The sequence below is a fragment of the Nicotiana tomentosiformis genome, chromosome 3 (assembly GCF_000390325.3).
Source record: "Nicotiana tomentosiformis chromosome 3, ASM39032v3, whole genome shotgun sequence".
Taxonomy (NCBI): Eukaryota; Viridiplantae; Streptophyta; class Magnoliopsida; order Solanales; family Solanaceae; genus Nicotiana; species Nicotiana tomentosiformis.
Window position 1 is genome coordinate 41364986 of NC_090814.1, and position 25252 is coordinate 41390237.

Below are 25252 nucleotides of genomic sequence, written 5' to 3' on the forward strand. Positions count from 1 at the left end.
GGAGTAATTCCGGTCTATGTAGATGTTATGGAATGCATTCAAGCTATTCTGGAGCTTTGAAGTCTGAGTAAAAGCCCAAGGATTAAGTTGGGATCGAGTTCGGGGATCAACGGATGATAGTGCAACAAAATGAAGAATCGAGCAGGCATATTGCACAGTGTCCAGTAAAATGCACATAACATTTAGCTCAGAACTCCATTTGGGCTCCACAATATATCGTTGGAAATCTATTTGACAGGGCTACAACTTCCATGTTATTCATTTTCCCAAATTCCTAACATAAAGACCCACACATGAAAGGCCGTGCACTGGGTGCGCATTGGGCACTCATTTGAGACAGAATAGGGTGAAAACTGTGCGGCCAAGTGCGTGGCCGTGCACGTCCTATCCGGGAAAAGTGTCCTATTTCGCGTAGGAGAATGTGTATTTGTTTGGGCTCGACCCTACTTGGTATATATACATGGAAAATGGTATTTTGAGGACTTTTGACATAATTAAGACCTAAGGAAGCTAAGGAGAAGAGGGAGAAGCAAGAGCATAAGGATTTCACCATTCATCCTCACTCAAGACAAGGGTTTGGATGTTTTATGTTTTCCTTTGACTTAAACTTAATTGTGATGAATTTCTCCATATCCATGGAGTAATTATCTCTTAGGGATTGATGGATTTAGTGTTTTGAGAATTGTTTGTGGATATTAACTCTAGTTTTATATATTGAATCGTTTTTGGTATTTTATTGCTGCATATATATTCACTTGTTTATGTAATCGAAAGAGGCATAATTTGTGATGTTTTACATTATCTTGGTGGTTGAATTCATTGATTCTTCTTAGTAATTGAAATAGGCTAGTTGAATTATTGTTTAGACCTAGTTAGGAGGATAATCGAAAGAGGTTCTCCTAAGGATCAATCCACTACAAATTCTTGCATATCTTCACCAAGCTTAACTTAGTTCATAACGTGAGGTTGAGACTTAATCAAGAGAGGAGTTTCTACTGAACGTTTGAACTAATAAAAGAGTGAATTCGAGAGACTCACTTGAACCTTAGAAGTGAATCAACTAGAGTTAATTCCCAAATAAGTATATTACACCTATCCAATCAACCCCTATTTTCTCACTATGATATCTCCTTGCTTACTCTTGTTGCGATTGTCATTAGCCAATAGTTTAGACTTTTAGTAAATTTTAGTTTTAAATCACACAACTCTAAATTGTTGATTATCTTGGATAGCAATTAAAACTAGAAGCTACAAAAATACTGTTTAAATCCAATCCCTGTGGATACGGTATTTTCTATACTATATTCGACTAGCGAGCATAATTTTGTGTTGTGTTTTGCGCTCGTCAAATTTTGGCATTGTTGCCGGGGATTAGCAATCAATAGTGTTTGAAATAGTCTGTAGTGCTAATTCAGGAATTAGATTTCATTTTTTTTCTTTTTTCCTCTTATTTTTAGTTTTGTTTAGTTAACATCTCTTCAAGATTTCTTTTGTTGAAGAACTCTTGAAGAAAATATTATTGATATTGAACTCTAAATGCTATAAAGATGGAGTACAACTAGCTAAAAAAATGGTTGAAGAGTTAGCAGCTGAACATTGTCAGCGGTATGCTATGTGTTTTAAATGCGGTGAAAATCATCTATGGGTTGACTATCAAGCAGGTATGTATTCTTCCTATAGTTTGTATTTTGAATAGTCTCACTCTGTTTCTAGTCCGTACAGGTATGAGGATTCATATGGGCACAATCTTGACTCTGGTTGGGATGAATACCCTTATTATAACTGGAATGGAAGCGAAGTGAGATAACCACCTCAAGGGGAGACTGGTAGTTTAGAAGAGCTTGTGTATAAGTTCATAAATAAGGTGGAAGAGAGATTTACACAAGATGATGAGGCAATTAACAACCTAACAATGCAAGTAAGTCAAATAATAAGTACACTTTCAGAAAGCTCAATGCGTTGTGATGGTGAATATATGGAGGAGATACCCTGCGAGAATGAACATACTCAAGAGGATGAGTGTCTATAGAGGGAGATTTCCACGATACAAGAGAACTCTGATTCAACCGAGATGATTAAAAATAAGGCTGGGGTTGAGTGCGAAGCAATGGAAGAAGAGTTCAAACCCCCATCCACCTTTCCACATTTGCAACCTTCAGTTGAAGAGAGTGAGAAACAAATGGTCTTGGACATACCAAAGGAATATTCACTTGACCTTTCTTCTGTGTTATCTTATTCTAACCTTGATCATGTGTATTTTATTTTTGGGGATTTATAGGAATATGTATAGATTGATCCTGTGAAAGAATGCAGGAACAAATTGAGGATGATCATGAACGAGCAATTCACCGCTCAAGATAAGGACAAGAAAGAAAGAAAAGAGCGGGTCTTGCAGGTATCCTAAGAAGAATTGGACTTAATAAGCTCCATAAAGAATCCCAAGGAGAGAAAATGAGGAATGAACTCAGAATTAGGGGTGGAGTTCATAAGTTCTCGAAAAAGAAGAAAATTCAGGAAAGTTTCCTTTACCTTATCCTTTTTAATTGTGTGTCATGTGGACATGCCACAACTTAAAGTGTGGGGTGAGGGATATATTTGTATGTATGTTGTATGTATATTAATTTGGTTAGATTCTTTTGGTTAGTTGTAGAAGTTTGATAGAAAAAATTGGAAAACCACATAAAAATTTTAAAGTTTTTGATTTTTCCCGACAATGGATATCATTCGACAGGTTTCTTGAGGGATTAAAGTCGAAAGAAAAAGACAAAAAGATTTTATTTTGTTAGGTAGTGTATTAATTTCCCCTTGGTATTTCTTTCTAGCGCGGTTCTTTTCCAAGGGTTTTGTTTGAACCGAGTGTAGTTAGATTTTTATTTTTAGAAGTAGGAAACCTTGTGTTATGATTTGAATTGGAAGCAATCTCTCTTGACACTGTTATGCCTTGAGAATAGTGAGTACGTTAGTTGTGATGCTTAGGCTCAGTTTTTGACTCTAGTGTAAGTACCTTAAATTATATGATCTTAACTTTGCTTAACTGCTTTGACTAGAGTGTCTTGATGATCCAATCTTGTGTGAGTTATGTGCCATGTGTGTGTAAGGATTTGGTGTATTCTGCGCATTGCATTTGATGTCTAGAACTTGCCTCGTATGTTTGCAAAGAGAAATAGTAGTTTTATTCAATCTTGGAAGTGATCTAGGAATTTCTTTGTTGAGCCAGTTATAAGCTTTTACCCACCAAATTGTTATGTATCGTAGTTAATACCGTTGAGCTTATAATTTTATTTCTTTGGCAACCACATTACAAGCCTTATCCATTTTTTTTTGAATTGACCATTTATTTGAACCATTTTACCTCTCTTGAGCACTTGAAATTGTATGAACTTTGTAAAAGTTGAAGTGTGGGGTGGTTGGTTTTGATTTTGAGTGGAACTATTGAAATAAGGAGAAATGTGCATTGTTTTGAAAAAGAAAGAGCCACTTGATTTGAAAAAAAAAAGATTAATTGTATGATTGTTAAAACATATTCATGATAGTGGTAACTCTGGATGTAATTGTGCTTAAAGAAGATGGGAGTTAATGTATATTGATGTTAAGGTGGAGTTATGGTTTTACATAAGTGTGAGGTTTTGAATGATAAATTGTATGTATTAAAGTGCTTAGGGAGGTGTAGTCACTCTTATATCTAAATGTATCATACCCGTCCCACAACCTACATTACAACCAATTAAAGTCCTACTTGATCCTTGACTGAATAAGCTCAATTAGTAGAATAGTACACTATGGGTAAGCTTATGGTTCATCTTTTGTGGCATGTGAATGTTGTTTCTGAGAGTGAGTGAATTCGTTCTATCTTGAGTTACTGATTGTTTTAAATTTTATGGTATGTGGAACTACTCTCTTTTGTTGTGAGGGCACTTGATTCATGAAGGAAAGGTAGTGCTTGACCTCTATGTTGGAGTAAGTGAGCGAGTTGTAAATAGTGTGTGGTACATTGAGTCGATTCCTGTGGTGAAAATGTAACACTATTGTGATTAGTCTGTTTTAAATATTCTTGGTATGATGAGTTATGAGAATTGTTTAAAAAGGTCGTGTCATTATGAAGTGTAGTTTGATTGCTCGAGGACGAGCAATGGTTTAAGTGTGGGGTGTTGATGGTAGGCTATAATCTCATATTTTAGTCACTTATCGCACTGTAATTTACCGCACTTTAATTGAGTTGGAGCTTTAATCGCTAGTATTTTGCACTAATTATGTGTTTTATGCTTTGTAGTAGTGATTCCGATCTATATAGATGTTATGGTATGAATTCAAGCTATTTTGGAGCTTTCAAGTCTGAGTAAAAGCCTAAGGATTAAGTTGGCATCGAGTTCGGGGAGCAACGGATGATAGTGCAACGAAACCAAGAATCGAGCAGGCATATTACGCAGTGTCCAGTAAAATGCACATAACATTTCGCTCGGAACTCCGTTTGGGCTCCACAATATATTGTTAGAAATCTATTTATGTCACGCTCTAAACTCGGGGAGCGCAACCGGCGCTCAGCCGAGTGAACCCGGCCAAGCAAGCCTATTAGATTTCCTTCTACCCAAACTCATCCATTAATAAAGAGGAGATGCACTCCATTAATCAAACATTGAAAATATTTTTTAAATAACAACTCCCATTTCATTCCATTAGCAACTTAATTCATAGTTTTCAAATTATTATAGATATAATGAATAACATGTTTCTCAAATAGCAACATTTCTAGTTCAATTCCCAACATCATACACCACCCACAACCTGTCTACGGAGCCTCTAAGTACAACTGACGAGTAATATGGAAATGCCGGCAATAAGGCCCCGGTTATACCTCAACCACAAAGTACATAAGAAACAAAAGATACATGACCCTGAAATGACGTGGGGCTCACCAAATTGGTTGAAAAGAGCGACTGTTATCACTGATCAATGCCACCTGTTGTAGAACCACCTGCATCCATTAAAGATGCAGCGCCCCCGGCAAAAGAAACATTAGTACTGTCGAATAGCACTAGTATGTATAGCTAGAAATCCGCTTTCAAAATAGAATTCCCATATGATCTATATGTGGAACACATAACATAATGTAATTGAAACCACCTGTCCAAATAAGGACACAAAAGTGGCAACTATTGTCTGCATTAATAATATGTCTCATTAGACCGTTCTTAGTGTTCACATATCATATTATACACTTATGCGTTTCATAGACCGTCCATAGTGTTTACTCATACCGTACACCTATACTTATCTCACACCATGCACCGATGTGTTTCATAAATCATCCACAAGATTTCATAAAACAATATACATATGTGTTTCATAAACCGTCCACAGGATTTCGAAACATAATATACCTATACGTTTCATAGACCGTCCACAGGATTTCATAACACAATATACCTATGCGTTTCATAGACCGTCCACAGGATTTCATAACACAATATACCTATGCGTTTCATAGGCCGTCCATAGGATTTCATAACAAAATATACCTATGCGTTTCATAGACCGTCCATGGGATTTCATAACACAATATACCTATGCGTTTCACAGACCTTTTATAGGATTTCATAACAGAATATACCTATGCGTTTCATAGACCATCCACAGGATTTCATAACACAATATACCTATGCATTTCATAGACCGTCCATAGGATTTCATAACACAATATACCTATGCATTTCATAGACCATTCACAGGATTTCATAACACAATATACCTATGCGTTTCATAGAACGTTCACAATATTTCATAACACAATATACCTATGTGTTTCAAAGACCGTCCATAGATTTCATATCACATTGGAAACAAAAGTACAAATATGTACATCTCATAACCTTTCACACCATATATCACTTAATCCGTACTTTCAACCACATACAACATTATTATTTCATTGGCCTTCTTGGCCATACATATGATTCTTTATTCATGGCGCAATGGCCGTATTTCATATTTCACACTTTCATTTCTTTCCTTTCATAGATCATCATCATAATTATCAATAAGTAGAATATTCCGAAGATCACAACTTTATGTTCATTAGTAATGAAGGCTTTAAACACTATAGATTCCTTTCCAATAAATGGAGTAATATGATTGGCAATCGAAACACAAGGTAAAATCATATACAATTTGCACTCACGAATATGTAAGAACGCAAAACACATTGAAAAATACTTACAAGCATACCATTAGCTAAAACAGCCACATATGGGTATCACTTGAGTTCATAAGCTTTTAGCCAATTATATTACTGAAGTCAATTTTCGGAATAGTTGAATCAAAGCTCGTTTCATAATCTTTCTCACATTTAATTCATTTCATTGGCATCATTGGCCTCAAGTATAACTTTCACTATTGGCACGTTTGCCACACTTTATATCCTCAATTCACTTATTTCATTTCCAACCACCTTTATAGGTTATCAATAATAATACATTTCCAATCCAGACTTTAGGTACACATATGAGCAATTTTGAGTCTTAAGAATATTGAGATTTTCTCACACAATTTGGCATACTAGCTTTTGTTTGCAATACGATTCCAAGCCACAACATTTTAATACGCAACCCATACTTTGAAACTCACGGGAACATTGGGGAGTTCGATTCTAAGAGAGAAGGGTTAGCCAACATGCCTTGCTTTGAGCTTTCCTTAATTTACTTCAACGTTTCAAAAATTCTAGCAATCCCAATCTATTTTGAGACATAACAAAATTGAACCATTATTAGGAAGATATTCATGATCTCGGTTCATTTGAGCATTTTATCAAACACTAGGTGTGCAAATTTAACTACAAGGTTTCTACAAGATTTCCTTCACTCCAAAACCCAATCTTTACTTATTTGAGCTCAAGAATCTTCCCACAAATCCTATTAGTACAAGCGTGTACAAATAATACTCTTATACCCAAGAATCATATTCCAATTCAACCTTCTTTTACCAAACTTTGAAATTGAAAACTAGGGTATGGAACCTTACCTTTTAGATGAAGATCTTGTGGGTTTTTCTTGTTAATCTTCCAAGATCTGAGCAAGACTTGATGAATAATTAGCCTAGGGTTTCCTCTCTCTCAAAAACACTCTCCTTTCTCTCTAAAACATCAGATATTTGCTCAAAAATGACCCAAAGCGTGTATTTAACGAAGTAGGGTCGGGTTTTAAAAACCCAAAAATGGAGCTCCGGAACAGGTTATGCGACCGCATAATGGTTATGCGGACCGCATATCGGTCGCATAATTGGTGTCCAAAATGACCAAAAAATCTGTCTGAGTCTGCGATTACTATGCGGTCCACATAACTGTTATGCGGTTGTATAATGCGCGCAGAACAGTTATGCGGTCGCATAGTTGACCGCATAATTGCTCCCAGATTAACCTGCTCATGCCTCACTTCTGCATCCATTATGCACCCCGCAGAGTAATTATGCGATCGCATAATGGACCGCATAAACACGCTTTTCAGCAAAATATTTTCCTTTACTTTCCGGTGCATTGTGCCATGTGTGTGTGAGGTTTTGGTGTATTCTGTGCATTGTATTTGATGTCTTGAACTTACCCCGTGTATTTGCAAAGCGAAATAGCAATTTTATTCAGTCTTGGAAGTGATATAGGCATTTCTTTGTTGAGTCAGTTATATGCTTTTACCCACCAAATTGTTATGTATCGTTGTTAATCCTGTTGAGCTTATAATCATGTTTATTTGGCAACCACGTTATAAGCCTTATCCATGTTTTTTGAATTGACCATTTATTTGAACCATTTACCTCTCTTGAGCACTTGAAATTGTATGAACTTTGTAAAAGTTGAAGTGTGGGGTGGTTGGTTTGGATTTTGAGTGGAACTATTGAAATAAGGAGAAAGTGCATTGTTTTGAAAAAGAAAGAGCCACTTGAATTGAAAAAAAATATATTAATTGTATCATTTTTAAGGGAGTTAATGTATATTGATGTTAAGGTGGAGTTATGGTTTGACATAAGTATGAGGTTTTGAATGATAAATTGTATGTATTAAAGTGATAAGGGAAGTGTAGTCACTCTTATATATAAATGTATCATACCCGTCCCGCAACCTACATTACAACCAATTAAAGTCCTACTTGATCCTTGACTGAATAAACTCGATTAGTAGAGTAGTAAACTATGGGTAAGCTTATGGTTCATCTTTTGTGGCATATGAATGTTGTTTCTGAGAGTGAGTGAATTTGTTCTATCTTGAGTTCCTGATTGTTCTAAATTTTATGGTGTGGAACTACTCTCTTTTGTTGTGAGGGCACTTGATTCATAAAGGAAAGGTAGTGCTTGACCTCTATGTTGGAGTAAGTGAACGTGTTGTAAATAGTGTGTGGTACATTGAGTCGATTCTTGAGGTGAAAATGTAACACTATTGTGATTAGTCTATTTTAAATATTCTTGGTATGATGAGTTATGAGAATTGTTTAAAAAGGTCGTGTCGTTATGAAGTGTAGTTTGATTGCTCGAGGACGAGCAATGGTTTAAGTGTGGGGTGTTGATGGTAGGCTATAATCTCATATTTTAGTCGCTTATCGCACCCTAATTTACTAAACTTTAATTGAGTTGGAGCTTTAAGCGCTAGTGTTTTGCACTAATTGTGTGTTTTATGCCTTTTAGTAGTGATTCCGATCTTTGTAGATGTTATGGAATGAATTCAAGCTATTCTGGAGCTTTGAAGTCTGAGTAAAAGCCTAAGGATTAAGTTGGGATCGAGTTTGGGGATCAACGAATGATAGTGTAATGAAACGAAGAATCTAGCAGGCTTATTGCATAGTGTCCAGTAAAATGCACATAACATTTCACTCGGAACTCTGTTTGGGCTCCACAATATATTGTTGGAAATCTATTTATGTCACGCCCTAAACTCGAGGAGCGCAACCGGCGCTCAACCGAGTGAACCCGGCCGAGCAAGCCTATTAGATTTCCTTCTACCCAAACTCATCCATGAATAAAGAGGAGATGCACTCCATTAATCAAACATTGAAAATATTTTTTTAATAACAACTCCCATTTCATTCCATTAGAAACTTCATTCATAATTTCCAAAGTATTATAGACATTCCCAAATAGCAACATTTCTAGTTCAATTCCCAACATCATACACAACCCACAACCTGTCTTCGGAGCCTCTAAGTACAAATGAAGAGTAATATGGAAATGCCGGCAACAAGGCCCCGACTATACCTCAACCACAAAGTACATGAGAAATAAAAGATACATGACTCCGAAATGACGTGGGGCTCACGAAATCGAATGAAAACAGCGACTGCTATCACTGATCAATGCCACCTGCTGTAGAACCATCTGCATCTATTAAAGATGCAGCGCCCCCGGCAAAAGGGGCATTAGTACTGTCGAATAACACTAATATGTATAGCTAGAAATACTCTTTCAAAATAGAATACCCATATGATCTATATGTGGAACACATAATATAATGTAATTGAAACCACCTGTACAAACAAGGACACGAAAGTGGCGCCTATTGTCTACATTAATAATATGTCTCATTAGACCATCCTTAGTGTTCACATATCATATTATAACTTATGCGTTTCATAGACCGTCCATAGTGTTTACTCATACCGTACACCTATACTTATCACACACCATGCATCGATGCGTTTCATAAATCGTCCACAAGATTTCATAACACAATATACCTATGCGTTTCATAGACCGTCCACATAATTTCATAACACAATATACCTATGCATTTCATAGACCGTCCACAAGATTTCATAACACAATATACCTAGGCGTTTGATAGACCGTCCACCGGATTTCACAACACAATATACCTATGCATTTCATAGACCGTTCACAGGATTTCATAACACAATATACCTATGCGTTTCAAAGACCGTTCACGGGATTTCATAAAACAATATACCTATGTGTTTCATAGACCGTCCATAGGATTTCATAACATAATATACTTATGCGTTTCATAGACCGTTCACAGGATTTCATAACACAATATGCCTATGCGTTTCATAGACCGTTCACAGGATTTCATAGCACAATATACCTATGCGTTTCATAGACCATTCACAGGATTTCATAACACAATATACCTATGCGTTTCAACGACCATCCACAGGATTTCATATTACATTGGAAACAAAAGTACAAATATGTACATCTCATAACCTTTCACACCACATATCACTTAATCCGTACTTTCAACCACATACAACATTATTATTTCATTGGCTCTCTTGGAAATACATATGATTTTTTATTTATGGCGCAATGGCCGCATTTCATATTCCACACTTTTATTTCTTCCCTTTCATAGATCATCATCATAATTATCAACAAGTAGAATATTTCAGAGATCACAACTTTAAGTTCATTAGTAATGAAGACTTTAAACACAATAGATTCCTTTCCAATAAATGGATTAAAATGATTGGCAATCGAAGCACAAGTTAAAATCATACACAATTTCCACTCACGAATATGTAAGAATGCAAAACACATTGAAAAATACTTACAAGCATAGCATTAGCTAAAAATGCCACATATGGGTATCACTTTACTTCATAAGCTTTTAGCCAATAATATTATCGAAGTCAATTTTTGGAATAGATGAGTCAAAGCTCGTTTCATAATCTTTCTCACATTTAATTCATTTCATTGGCACCATTGGCCTCAAGTATAACTTTTACTATTGGCACGTTTGCCACACTTTATATTCCCAATTCACTTATTTCATTTCCAACCACCTTTATAGATTTTCAAAAATAATACATTTCCAATCCAGACTTTAGGTACACATATGAGCAATTTCGAGTCTTAAAAATATTGAGATTTTCTCACACAGTTTGGCATACTAGCTTTTGTTTGAAATACGATTCCAAGCCACAACAGTTTAATACGCAACCCATACTTTGAAACTCACGGGAATATTAGGGAGTTCGATTCCAAGAGAGAAGGTTTAGCCAACATACCTTGATTTGATCTTTCCTTAAATTACTACAACGTTCCAGAAATTCTAGCAATCCCAATCTATTTTGAGACATAACAAAATTGAACCATTATTAGGTAGATATTCATGATCTCGGTTCATTTGAGCATTTTTTCAAACACTAGGTGTGCAAATTTAACTACAAGGTTTCTACAGGATTTCCTTCACTCCACAACACAATCTTTTCTTATTTCAGCTCAAGAATCTTCCTACAAATCCTATTAGTACAAGCATGTATAAATAATACTCTTATACCAAAGAATCATACTCCAATTCAACCTTCTTTTACCCAAATTCAAAATTGAAAACTAGGGTATGGAACCTTACCTCTTAGATGAAAATCTTGTGGGTTTTCCTTGTTAATCTTCCAAGATCTGAGCAAGACTTGATGAATAATTAGCCTAGGGTTTCCTCTCTCTCTAAAACACTCTCCCTTCTCTCTAAAACATCAAAGTTTTGCTCAAAAATAACCCAAAGCGTGTATTTAACAAAGTAGTGTCGGGTTTTAAAAACCCTAAAATGGAGCTCCGGAACAGGTTCTGCGGTTGCATATACGACCGCATATTGGTTGCATAATTGGTGTACAAAATGACCAAAATATCTGTCTGAGTCTGCGATCACTATGCGGTCCGCATAACTGTTATGCAGTCGTATAATGCACCGCAGAACAGTTATGCGGTCACATAGTCGACCGCATAATATCTCCCAGATTAACCCTCTCCTACCTCACTTCTACAGCCATTATGCGGCCCGCAGAGTAATTATGCGATTGGATAATGGACCAACTAAATTTGCTTTACCGCCAAAAAGTTTCCTTTACTTTTCGGTGCATTGTGCCATATGTGTGTGAGGTTTTGGTGTATTCTGTGCATTGCATTTGATGTCTAGAACTTGCCACGTGTGTTTGCAAAGCGAAATAGTAGTTTTATTCAGTCTTGAAAGTGATATAGGCATTTCTTTGTTGAGCTAGTTATATGCTTTTACCCACCAAATTGTTATGTATCGTAGATAATCCCATTGAGCTTATAATCCTGTTTCTTTGGCAACCACATTACAAGCCTTATCCATTTTTTTTGAATTGACCATTTATTTGACCATTTACCTCTCTTGAGCACTTGAAATTGTATGAACCTTGTAAAAGTTGAAGTGTGGGGTGGTTGGTTTGGATTTTGAGTGGAACTATTGAAATAAGGAGAAAGGTGCATTATTTTGAAAAAGAAAGAGCCACTTGAATTGAAAAACAAAAAGATTAATTGTATGATTGTTAAAAAATATTCTTGATAGTGGTAACTCTGGATGTAATTGTGCTTAAATAAGAAGGGAGTTAATGCATATTGATGTTAAGGTGGAGTTATGGTTTGACATAAATATGTGGTTTTGAATGATATATTGCATGTATTAAAGTTCTTAGGGAGGTGCAGTCACTCTTATATCTAAATGTATCATACCCGTCCCGCAACCTACATTACAACCAATTAAAGTCCCACTTGATCCTTGACTGAATAAGCTGAATTAGTAGAGTAGTACACTACATGTAAGCTTATGGTTCATCTTTTGTGGCATATGAATATTGTTTCTAAGAGTGAGTGAATTCGTTCTATCTTGAGTTCCTGATTGTTCTAAATTTTATGGTGTGTGGAACTACTCTCTTTTGTTGTGAGGGCACCTGATTCATGAAGGAAAGTTAGTGCTTGACCTTTATGTTGGAGTAAGTGAGCGAGATGTAAATAGTGTGTGGTACATTGAGTCGATTCTTGAGGTGAAGATGTAACACTATTGTGATTAGTCTATTTTAAATATTCTTGGTACGATGATTAATGAAAATTGTTTAAAAAGGTCATGTCATTATGAAGTTTAGTTTGATTGCCCGAGGAAGAGAAATGGTTTAAGTGTGGGGTGTTGATGGTAGGCTATAATCTCATGTTTTAGTCGCTTATCGTACTCTAATTTACTGTACTTTAATTGAGTTGGAGCTTTAATCGCTAGTATTTTGCACTAATTGTGTGTTTTATGCCTTGTAGTAGTGTTTTCGATCTATGTAGATGTTATGGAATGAATTCAAGCTATTCTGGAGCTTTGAAGTCTGAGTAAAAGCCTAAGGATTAAGTTGGGATCGAGTTCAGGGAGCAGCGGATGATAGTGCAATGAAACGAAGAATCGAGTAGGCATATTGTGCAGTATCCAGTAAAATGCACATAACATTTCGCTCGGAACTCCGTTTGGGCTCCATAATATATTGTTGGAAATCTATTTATGTCACGCCCCAAACTCGGGGAGCGCAACCGATGCTCAACCGAGTGAACCTGGCCGAGCAAGATTATTAGATTTCCCTCTACCCAAACTCATTCATGAATAAGGAGGAGATGCACTCCATTAATCAAACATTGTATGAACAGTTTGATTACCCACCAAATTGTTATGTATTGTAGTTAATACCGTTAAGCTTTAAATCCTGTTTCTTTGGCAACCACATTACAAGCCTTGTCCATTTTTTTTACTTGACCATTTATTTGAACCATTTACCTCTCTTGAGCACTTGAAATTGTATGAACTTTGTAAAAGTTGAAGTGTGGTGTGGTTGGTTTGGATTTTGAGTAGAACTATTGAAATAAGGAGAAATGTGCATTGTTTTGAAAAAGAAAGAGCCACTTGAATTTCAAAAAAAATAAATAATTGTATGATTGTTAAAAAATATTCTTGATAGTGGTAACTCTGGATGTAATTGTTCTTAAAGAAGAAGGGAGTTAATGCATATTGATGTTAAGGTGGAGTTATGGTTTGACATAAGTGTGAGATTTTGAATGATAAATTGCATGTATTAAAGTGCTTAGGGAGGTGTAGTCCTACTTGATCCTTGACTGAATAAGCTGAATTAGTAGAGTAGTACACTGTGGGTAAGCTTATGATTCATCTTTTGTGGCATATGAATGTTGTTTCTGAGAGTGAGTGAATTCGTTCGACCTTGAGTTCCTGATTGTTCTAAATTTTGTGGTGTGTGGAACTACTCTTTTTTTTGTGAGGGCACTTGATTCATGAAGGAAAGGTAGTGCTTGACATCTATGTTGGAGTAAGTGAGCGAGTTGTAAATAGTGTGTGGTACATTGAGTCGATTCTTGAGGTGAAGATGTAACACTATTGTGATTAGTCTATTTTAAATATTCTTGGTATGATGATTAATGAGAATTGTTTAAAAAGGTTGTGCCATTATGAAGTGTAGTTTGATTGCTCGAGGACGAGCAATGGTTTAAGTGTAGAGTGTTGATGGTAGGCTATAATCTCATATTTTAGTCACTTATCGCACTCTAATTTACTGCACTTTAATTGAGTTGGAGCTTTAATCGCTAGTGTTTTGCACTAATTGTGTGTTTTATGCCTTCTAGTAGTGATTCCGATCTATATAGATGTTATGGAATGAATTCAAGCTATTCTGGAGCTTTCAAGTCTGAGTAAAAGCCTAAGGATTAAGTTGGGATCGAGTTCGGGGAGCAGCGGATGATAGTGCAACGAAACGAAGAATCGAGTAGGCATATTGCGCAGTGTCCAGTAAAATGCACATAACATTTCGCTCGGAACTCCGTTTGAGCTCCACAATATATTGTTGGAAATCTATTTATGTCACGCCCCAAACTCGGGGAGCGCAACCGGCGCTTAACCGAGTAAACCCGGCCGAGCAAGCCTATTAGATTTTCTTCTACCCAAACTCATCCATGAATAAAGAGGAGATGCACTCCATTAATCAAACATTGAAAATATTTTTTTAATAACAACTCCCATTTCTTTCCATTAGAAACTTCATTCATAATTTCCAAAGTATTATAGATATAATGAAAAACATGGTTCCCAAATAGCAATATTTCTAGTTCAATTCCCAACATTATACACTACCCACAACCTGTCTACGGAGCCTCTAAGTACAACTGAAGAGTAATATGAAAATGCCGGCAACAAGGCCCCGGCTGTACCTCAACCACAAAGTGCATGAGAAACAAAAGATACATGACCCCGAAATGACGTGGGGCTCACCAAATCGGCTGAAAAGAGCGACTGCTATCACTAATCAATTCCACCTGCTGTAGAACCACTTGCATCCATTAAAGATGCAGCGCCCCCGGCAGAAGGGACGTTAGTACTGTCGAATAACACTAGTATGTATAGCTAGAAATCCTCTGTCAAAATAGAATACCCGTATGATGTATACGTAGAACACATAATATAATGTAATTGAAACCACCCGTACAAACAAGGACAAAAAAGTGGCACCTATTGTCTGCATTAGTAATATGTCTAATTAGACCGCCCTTAGTGTTCACATATCATATTATACACTTATGCATTTCATAGACCGTCCATAGTGTTTACTCATACCATACACCTATACTTCTCACACACCATGCACCTATGCGTTTCATAGACCGTCCACATGATTTCATTACACAATATACCTATGCGTTTCATAGACCGTCCACAGGATTTCATAACACAATATACCTATGCGTTTCATAGACAGTCCACAGGAATTCATAACACAATATACATATGCATTTCATAGACCTTCCACAGGATTTCATAACACAAAATACCTATGCGTTTCATAGACGGCCCTTATGATTTCATAACACAATATACCTATGCGTTTCATAGGCCGTCCATAGGATTTCATAACACAATATACCTATGCATTTCATAGACCGCCCACAGGATTTCATAACACAATATACTTATGCGTTTTGCAGACCATTCACAGGATTTCATAACACAATATACCTATGCGTTTCATAGACCGTCCATAAGAATTCATAACATAATATACCTATGTGTTTCATAGACCATCCACAGGATTTCATAACACAATATACCTATGTATTTCATAGACCGTTCACAGGATTTCATAACATAATATACCTATGCGTTTCAAAGACCGTGCACGAGATTTCATAAAACAATATACCTATGCGTTTCATAGACCGTCCATAGGATTTCATAACATAATATACTTATGCGTTTCATAGACCGTCCACAGGATTTCATAACACAATATGCCTATGTGTTTCATAGACCGTTCACAGGATTTCATAACACAATATACCTATGCGTTTCATAGACCGTTCACAGGATTTCAGAACACAATATACCTATGTGTTTCAACGACCATCCACATGATTTCATATTACATTAGAAACAAAAGTACAAATATATACATCTCATAACCTTTCACACCACATATCACTTAATCCGTACTTTCAACCACATAAAACATTATTATTTCATTGGCTCTCTTGGAAATACATATGATTTTTTATTTATGGCGCAATGGCCGCATTTCATATTCCACACTTTTATTTCTTCCCTTTCATAGATCATCATCATAATTATCAACAAGTAGAATATTTTAGAGATCACAACTTTAAGTTCATTAGTAATGAAGGCTTTAAACACAATAGATTCCTTTCCAATAAATGGATTAAAATGATTGGCAATCGAAGCACAAGTTAAAATCATACACAATTTCCACTCACGAATATGTAAGAACGCAAAACACATTGAAACATACTTACAAGCATAGCATTAACTAAAACAGCCACATATAGGTATCACTTGATTTCATAAGCTTTTAGCCAATTATATTATCGAAGTCAATTTTTGGAATAGTCGAGTCAAAGCTTGTTTCATAATCTTTCTCACATTTAATTCATTTCATTGGCACCATTGGCCTCAAGTATAACTTTCACTATTGGCACGTTTGCCACACTTTATATCCCCAATTCACTTATTTCATTTCCAACCACCTTTAGGTACACATATGAGCAATTTTGAATCTTAAGAATATTGAGATTTTCTCACACAATTAGGCATACTAGCTTTTGTTTGAAATACGATTCCAAGCCATGACATTTTAATACGCAACCCATACTTTGAAACTCACGGGAACATTAGGGAGTTCGATTCCAAGAGAGAAGGTTCAGCCAACATACCTTGATTTGAGCTTTCCTTACATTACTACAACGTTACAAAAATTCTAGCAATCCCAATCTATTTTGAGACATAACATAATTGAACCATTATTAGGAAGATATTCATGATCTCTATTCATTTGAGCATTTTATCAAACACTAGGTGTGCAAATTTAACTACAAGATTTCTACAAGATTTCCTTCACTCCACAACCCAATATTTACTTATTTGAGCTCAAGACTCTTCCCACAAACCCTATTAGTACAAGCGTGTACAAATAATACTCTTATACACAAGAATCATACTCCAATTCAACCTTCTTTTACCCAAATTCGAAATTGAAAACTAGGGTATGGAACCTTACCTCTTAGATGAAGATCTTGTGGGTTTTCCTTGTTAATCTTCCAAGATCTGAGCAAGACTCGATGAATAATTAGCCTAGGGTTTCCTCTCTGATGTTGGGCATATTTCGATATGTGTTGATGTTACTTTACCCATGTTTTAACTACTTTTTGATGCTATTTGATCCTTAAAATGCCCAACATGATTTAATTATTGGTTTTATGACTAATTGAGTTGTGTGCGATGAATTAGGGTGTTTGGAGCTGGGGAACCCCGGAATTCATCTTGAGTTCTTATTTTTCCTTCTTTTATTGATTATTATGTACTCTTGTGAGTTATTTGATGATTTTATGAACATGAGTGGCTAAGAAACCTATTGTTCTAGAGTCATGGGTATACATGAATGTTGATGTTTGAAGTTTAATTTGACGAAGTTGATTTTATCATATTGGGTTGTTTATTTAATTCTATTTTTAATTATTTTGCTTAGTAGCTGACAGTGAAATACTATCTACGAATCTAGAGTTGAACTCAAAAGTGGGAACTCTAGATTGCATATAGAATTAAATAGAGCAAGTTCTTAAACCCGGGCATCGGGGAACGGATTTGCAATTGGGATAGACATATACCTAATTGCCTTGCTCGGTTGCAATACAGGAATTGTAAATGCGTGCTTGTTAATCTTAATTCCATAGACATATAGGTATTAAGTTAGCTTGAATAGGCGAGTAAGGGTTCGACAGATTCTTATGAGTAATATCAACCCTGTCAACCAACAATCCAGAAAAATCAATTAGTTATTTTAAGCTAAGAATGAAACATGATTGTTAGATAACCCGTGATCCTGGAATATTATCTCCCATTGATTGTCATTTAAAACTATTTAAATGTTGTGTTGAATTCTAGTAAGTCTTTACTTGATAGTCTTTAGGTAGTAAATTAGACAATTATCTATTTTATAAGAAATCGCTTGAATCGATAAGCTATTTGAGTTTGAATTAGTCAAAAGTTAATCATAAGTCTTCGTGGGCATGATACTTTATTCACTACTCTATTACTTGACGACCGCGTATACTTGCGTTAGTGTGTTTGGTCGCAACAAGTTTTTGCGCCGTTGCCGGGGACTTAGAAATTAGCTACTTGACTGAGTTAAGTTTTTATTACTTATTAGTTCAAGTTTTAATTTTTAGTTTGCCTTGTTTGTGTTAACGCAGGATCTTCTCTTGAATGCGGAGGAGTAGAAGTGCAAACAACCTCCTTCCTTTTAATCCAGAGATTGAACGAACACTTCATAGAGTGAGGAGGGAAGTCGGAGCTAGAACGAGAATAGAAAGAGAGTTGGACATCGTAGTTCAACCACAGCCAATAGAGATGGCAGGTAATGAGGAGCGTCCGGTGATAGAAGCCGCAAGGCCCAATCTTGCTAATATGACTCAGGCTATCGTGAAGCCTGATATCACGGGGCATTTTGAACTCAAACAGTACATGGTACAGCTGATTCAGTCCACAGGGCAATATGTGGGTCTATCTCATGAAGACCCGCAGAGGCACATTCAGAACTTTTTGGAAATTACGGACACTTACAATTATCCAAATGTTTCCAAGGACTATGTCAGGCTGACACTATTTCCCTTTTCATTGTTGGGGGAAGCTAAGGAATGGTTGCAAAAGGAGTCTGCGAACTCAATCCACACTTGGGATGATTTAGCAAGGAAATTCCTAATCAAGTTTTTCCCCACTAAGAAGACAAAATCGCTGAGGAGCCAAATTCTTGGGTTCCAACAACGGGATGGCGAGACACTTCGTCAAGCTTGGGAAAGATACAAGAAGCTACTCAGAGACTGCCCACATCATTGTCAGACTGATGAGGTATTGGGTCACACTTTTGTTGATGGGCTAGACGAGGCATCAAAGATGAATCTTGATTCAGCTTGTGGGGGTAGTTGCATGGCGAGGCCGTATAGTGAAATACAACTCTTGCTAAATAACTTCACTGCTAATGACCATAATTGGCAAGGAGATGGGGACGCAAGAAGAGTAATTAAACAGAAGGCAGCTGGGGTGATTGAGCTTGATGACTTCTCAGCCATGAGAGCAGATATTGCAAAGCTGGCAAATCAGATGAACAGAATGACAATGCAACAAACACAATAGATGCAACAGGTACAACAAATGTTTATTTACTGCGAACTATATGCTGACAGTCATATGAGTGACATGTGCCCCACGAATCCTGAATCTATATACTATGTGGGGAAATAAAATAGAGGTCCGATGAATCAGCATGCACAATATGGGAACACTTACAATCCAAATTGGAGGAATCATCTTAACTTCTCATGGGGCAAAAATCAACAGAATCAGAATCAGTATAGGCCTCAAGGAAATTTCAATCAGCCTTAGAAGCCACCCCAACAAATAGAAGAGAGTACGAATGACTTGCTAAAAAAGTTGTTACTTGACAATCAACAGCTCAGGACCGATTTCAGAAATCTTGAGAGGCAAATGGGGCAGTTGGCAGCAAATCAAAATACTAAACCTACAGGCTCTCTTCCAAGTGATACAGAGAAAAACCCTCAAGTTAATGTAGTTACACTCAGAAACGGGAGAGAACTAGAGGAAGTGCCAAAGAAGAGAAAGGACAGACCTATACCTGAGGGGGAGCTGACCCCTAAGGCAACACACGAGTCAAAGAAAATGATGCAAGTTCAGAGCGAATGGAGGCTGCAAGGCCACCACCACCTTTCCCCCAGAGATTGCAGAAAAATAATGACGATCACATGTTCAACAAATTTCTCTCTATGTTGAGTCAAGTTCAATTAAATATTCTATTAGTGGATGTACTTCGTGAAATTCCAAAGTATGCTAAGTACATAAAAGATATAGTGGCTCACAAGAGGAAATTGACTGAGTTCGAGACAGTTGCACTTACTGAGGAGTGCACTTCAAGGGTCCAAAACAAGCTTCCTCAAAAGCTTAAGGATCCTGGCAACTTCACCATTCCAGTGCGAATCGGTAATATTGATGTGGGTCGTGCTATTTGTGATTTGGGTGCGAGCATAAATATGATGCCATTGTCCTTGTTTAAGCAATTGGGTCTGGGAGCTCCAAGACCAACCACTGTGATGTTGCAATTAGCTGATAGGTCCATAGCCTACCCTGAAGGAGTGATTGAAGATGTGCTGCTGCAAATTGGGAAATTTATCTTCCCAGCTGACTTCATTATTCTAGATTTTGAGGCTGATAAACAAGTTCCAATCATATTGGGACGACCTCTCTTGGCTACTGGTGATGCAATAATTAAAGTGCGAGAAGGGAAAATGATTATGAGGGTGGACAACGAGGAAGCAGTCTTCAATGTCTACAAAGCAATCCAACTTCCCCGCCACTATGAGGAGCTCTCTATGATATCTGTTGTGGAGGTGGATGGGCAACTTCTTGACACGAGTGTATATCTAGACGACTCTCTAGAAAAATCAATCATGTTGTTTGATAGCTTGATGGTTGATGATGAGGTTGAGGAGATGATGCATATCCTAGATGCATCATGTTCTTACATGCAAGGAATACACCCGTTTGAGCCCCTGAATAGGCCAAGTGGCCCCCCTCCAAAGCCGTCAATTGAAGAAGCTCCAAAATTGGAGCTTAAACCCCTACCCCCTCACCTTCAATATGCTTATTTGGGTAGTTCTGACACTTTACCTGTTATTGTTTCTTCTCACTTGTCTAAATTGCAGGAAGAAAAGCTATTGAGGGTGCTACGTGAGCACAAGCGAGCAATTGGGTGGACAATGTCTGACATTAAAGGCATTAGTCCAGCTTTTTGCATGCATAAAATCCTCATGGAGGACGGACACAAGCCAAGTGTAGAGCAACAACGCCGACTAAATCCAATCATGAAAGAGGTGGTAAGAAAAGAAATGATTAAGTGGCTTGATGCAGGTATTGTATTTCCAATCTCTGATAGCAAATGGGTAAGCCCAGTTCAATGCGTGCCGAAGAAAGGGGGGATGACTATAGTAGTTAATGAAAACAATGACTTAATTCCTACAAGAACTGTCACGGGATGGAGAATTTGCATAGATTATAGAAAATTGAACAATGCCACCCGGAAAGACTACTTTCCCCTCCCCTTTATTGACCAAATGCTTGATAGGTTAGCTGGCCAGGAATACTACTGTTTCCTGGATGGTTATTCGGGGTATAATCAGATTGCTATAGCCCTAGAGGACCAAGAGAAAACTACATTTATGTGTCCTTATGGCACGTATGCATTCAAGAGAATGCCCTTTGGTCTTTGTAATGCACCTGCGACTTTTCAAAAGTGTATGATAGCTATTTTTACTGACATGGTTGAAAGATTTGTAGAAGTGTTCATGGATGATTTTTCTGTGTTTGGATGTTCTTTTGATAATTGTTTAATGAACCTTGATAAAGTGCTTGCTAGGTGTGAAGAGACGAACTTGGTGCTAAACTGGGAAAAGTGCCATTTCATGGTACGTAAAGGTATAGTTTTGGGGCACAAGGTGTCCAAAAGTGGTTTGCAGGTGGACAAAGCGAATGTGGAGGTGATTGAAAAATTGCCCCCACCGACATCCGTCAAAGGCATTCGCAGTTTCTTGGGCCATGCAGGTTTTTATCGTCGTTTCATTAAAGATTTTTCGAAAATTTCTTCTCTTTTGTGCAGGCTTCTTAAGAAAGATGTGCCCTTCAAGTTTGATGATGCCTGTCTGAGAGCATTTGAGGAGCTGAAGGGAAGGTTGGTGACTGCACCAATTATCATTGGCCCAGATTGGGCACAATCATTTGAGTTGATGTGCGATGCAAGTGACATAGCAATCAGAGCTGTTTTGGGGTCAAAGGAGGGATAAAATCTTTCACTCCATTTATTATGCGAGCAAAACTATGAATCCAGCTCAGATGAATTTGCAGTTACTGAAAAGGAGTTGCTTGTAGTGGTGTGGGTGTTTGATATGTTCAGATCCTATCTAGTGGGAACCAAAGTCATCGTTTACACAGATCATTCATCTATCAGATACTTGTTTGAAAAGAAAGACGCCAAGCCGAGGCTGATTCGTTGGGTCCTCCTCTTGCAAGAATTTGGCTTAGAGATCCGAGATCGAAAAGGGACAGAAAATCAAGTGGCTGATCACTTGTCCAGATTAGAAAGTCGGAACCATGTAGCTGAAGGAGGGTCAATCAAATAAACATTTCCTGATGAGTAGTTATTAGCAGTCACCTCAGGTGAAGCCCTATGGTATGCAGATTATGTGAATTTTATTGCAAGTGGGGTGACGCCACTAGAATTGACACCTGACAATAGAAGAAGATTCTTACATGATGTGAGACTCTACATGTGGGATGAGCCATTCTTATATAGGCAGTGTGCGGATCAGTTAGTGCGAAGGTGTGTTCCTGAGTAAGAGATGAATGCTATACTGCATGATTGCCATGCTTCGCCATATGAAGGTCATCACGGCGGGGATAGAACCACCCAAAAAGTGCTACAATTAGGCTTATATTGGCCAAAATTGTTTAAGGTTGCACATGTCTTTGTTAAACATTGTGACAGATACCAAAGAACCGGAACTATCACAAGGAAGCACGCGATGCCCTTGCAAAATATTCTGGCAGTAGAGCTTTTTGATGTTTGGGGAATTGATTTCATGGGACCGTTCCCATATTCTAATGGGCACAAGTACATCTTGGTGGCGGTCGACTATGTTTCTAAGTGGGTGAAAGCCATTGCTCTCCCTACTAATGACGCAAAGGTAGTGGTAAGCTTTGTAAAGAAGCACATCTTCACACGTTTTGGGACTCCAAGAGTGTTGATAAGCGACGGGGGAACTCACTTTTGTAACAAATTGCTGAATAATGTTCTTGCAAAGTATGGAGTTAAGCATAAGGTTTCCACTGCCTATCTTCCCCAAACGAGTGGTCAAGTAGAAGTTTCCAACAGAGAGGTAAAGCAGATTTTGGAGAAAACAGTAAGTGGGAATAGAAAGGACTGGGCCGGAAAGCTAGATGATGCATTATGGGCATATCGCACTGCATACAAGACCACCATAGGTACTTCTCCGTACAGGTTGGTTTATGGGAAGGCATGCCACTTGCCTTTTGAGCTTGAACACAAAGCCTATTGGGCGATTAAAAAGCTAAATATGGAGATGGACTTGGCCAGTGAGAAGAGATTGCTACAACTCAACGAGCTTGATGAATTTCGATTGCATGCATATGAAAATGCCAAATTGTATAAAGAAAAGACAAAGAGGTGGCATGATAAGCATATCCAACATCGTGAGTTTGAGCCAGGTTAAGAGGTTCTCTTGTTTAATTCGAGCCTAAAGCTTTTTCCCGAAAAGCTTAAATCTCGAAGGTCGGGTCCGTTTGAAGTGGTTAGTGTGAAACCTCATGGGGCGATGGAATTACGTGATACGAGTTCCAATGCAACATTCTTGGTAAATGGCCAGAGAGTAAAACACTATTGGGGTGGTGACATTGCACGTCACAAGACCTTGATGGATTTGGTGGAGGCGTGAAGAACATGTTGCGTCGTGCCGCAATGTTAAATCAGGCGCTTCTTGGGAGGCCACCCAAGTCCTGTATTTAGGAATTAGATCTTGTATGTATATATTTAAAAATGAAAAAAAAAGGGTCCAGATATGGGAAAATAGGGTGGATGCGTCGCATCCCCCTCAGCATAAAAATATTGACGGACCAATTGCTCAAGGCAGTGAAGTCTGCCTATCGCGTCCACATCGCGTCCAATCAATTTCAGAGAAAACAGTGGGGATGCGTCGTGTCCAAGCTCGCACGCACAGGTAAGTGTTATATTTTAACACATCCTATGCCAAAACACAATTACACACAAATTTGCCTTCTGCCCAGACCCGCCCCTCTCATCTCACTTGTGACCAAACACATCTCCTCTCTTCTCTCGCGACAGGTATGTATCTTCTCCCTCATTCTTTCTTTTTCTTTACTCTCCTCACTCTCCTCTCTTCTCTCTCTCGTTGGTAGCAACAGACCCCCTGCCCAAATTCCCCTAGGTCAAGTTTCCCCAATTTAAATGTCACACATGTGATTCAACTATAATTTGGGGATGTCATTCCTGTTAGTTGTAATGGTTGCGAGATGATAAACTATAATTCCCTTCATCTCGTTAATTCTGGGAGGGTAGTCGAAGTACCCCACTGATAGAAGAAACTAGGCACAACTGTTGCATATCACCTGTTCGACGAATTGCCCGAGAGGTAAAGTTAGGTGCCGGTGAAGTCTGAGTAACCGAGCAACACTGGTATATGCTAGTGAATGAGTGTAGGGTCGTTTGTCTTGATTGTCGGAATGTTTTTAGCCTATGAAAGATTTTCTAAGGGAATTTAACATCCGGCACATGCTAGACGTCTTGAATTGTAAAGTGTTACTCGATTTGAATTGTGTGAGCTGCTATGTGTAATTGAACATGGTTAGTGAGCGTCGCTCAGATAAACATCATGTTGTGCATAATGATATCTATATCGTGAAGTGCTTATTTGTAAACTTGAAAAGAGTTATCACATCCCTGCTGAAAGCCATGGGCTATACTTTCATACAGTCATAAATGACACGACTATGCAAATGATTGGAAGTGATAGATGTTGCACCTGATTCATAGCTGAACTTCAATGTTCTATGCCAATGTTCTATAGCTGAACTTCACTATTCTTTGCATTGCAGGTACTGAGGCTGGGAAATGGCAGCAACGAGCAAACAGTCCAAACAACAAGACAAAGATAATAACAAGCAACCACCAAAAAAGCCCACCGAAAAGGCAACAGGTGCTCCAAATCCACAGAAAAAAAGGAAGCGAACTGACAAAGAAAAGAAACTGCAAACTAGGCAGTTAATTGATGAATCAGAGCAAGAAAAGGAGGAACCATTAGTCAGGAGGACAGTGAAGAA

At 37.7% G+C, this 25252-nt stretch overlaps 1 protein-coding gene across 1 annotated transcript; it reads left to right on the forward strand.

Moving 5' to 3' along the window:
• Window positions 1–1570: 1570 nt before the first annotated feature.
• On the forward strand, window positions 1571–25034 carry LOC138907683 (uncharacterized). Its single transcript, XM_070198288.1, has 12 exons — window positions 1571–1605; window positions 1723–1798; window positions 2030–2182; window positions 2291–2395; window positions 19784–19897; window positions 20881–21035; window positions 21468–21760; window positions 22331–22392; window positions 22712–22718; window positions 22781–23340; window positions 23972–24132; window positions 25028–25034. Exons 1-12 carry the CDS (start codon window positions 1571–1573, stop codon window positions 25032–25034), a joined length of 1728 nt encoding a protein of 575 aa, XP_070054389.1.
• The last annotated feature ends 218 nt before the right edge of the window (window positions 25035–25252 follow it).

Excerpts from the sequence above, each read along its gene's own strand:
- LOC138907683 (XM_070198288.1), top strand. The coding sequence starts at position 1,571 with ATGGTTGAAGAGTTAGCAGCTGAACATTGTCAGCG. Across the intron at positions 19,898-20,880 it reads AGAAAAACCCTCAAGTTAAT|CACCCGTTTGAGCCCCTGAA; the intron begins GTAGTTACACTC and ends ATGCAAGGAATA. Across the intron at positions 23,341-23,971 it reads GGGCCGGAAAGCTAGATGAT|ATATGGGAAAATAGGGTGGA; the intron begins GCATTATGGGCA and ends AAAAGGGTCCAG.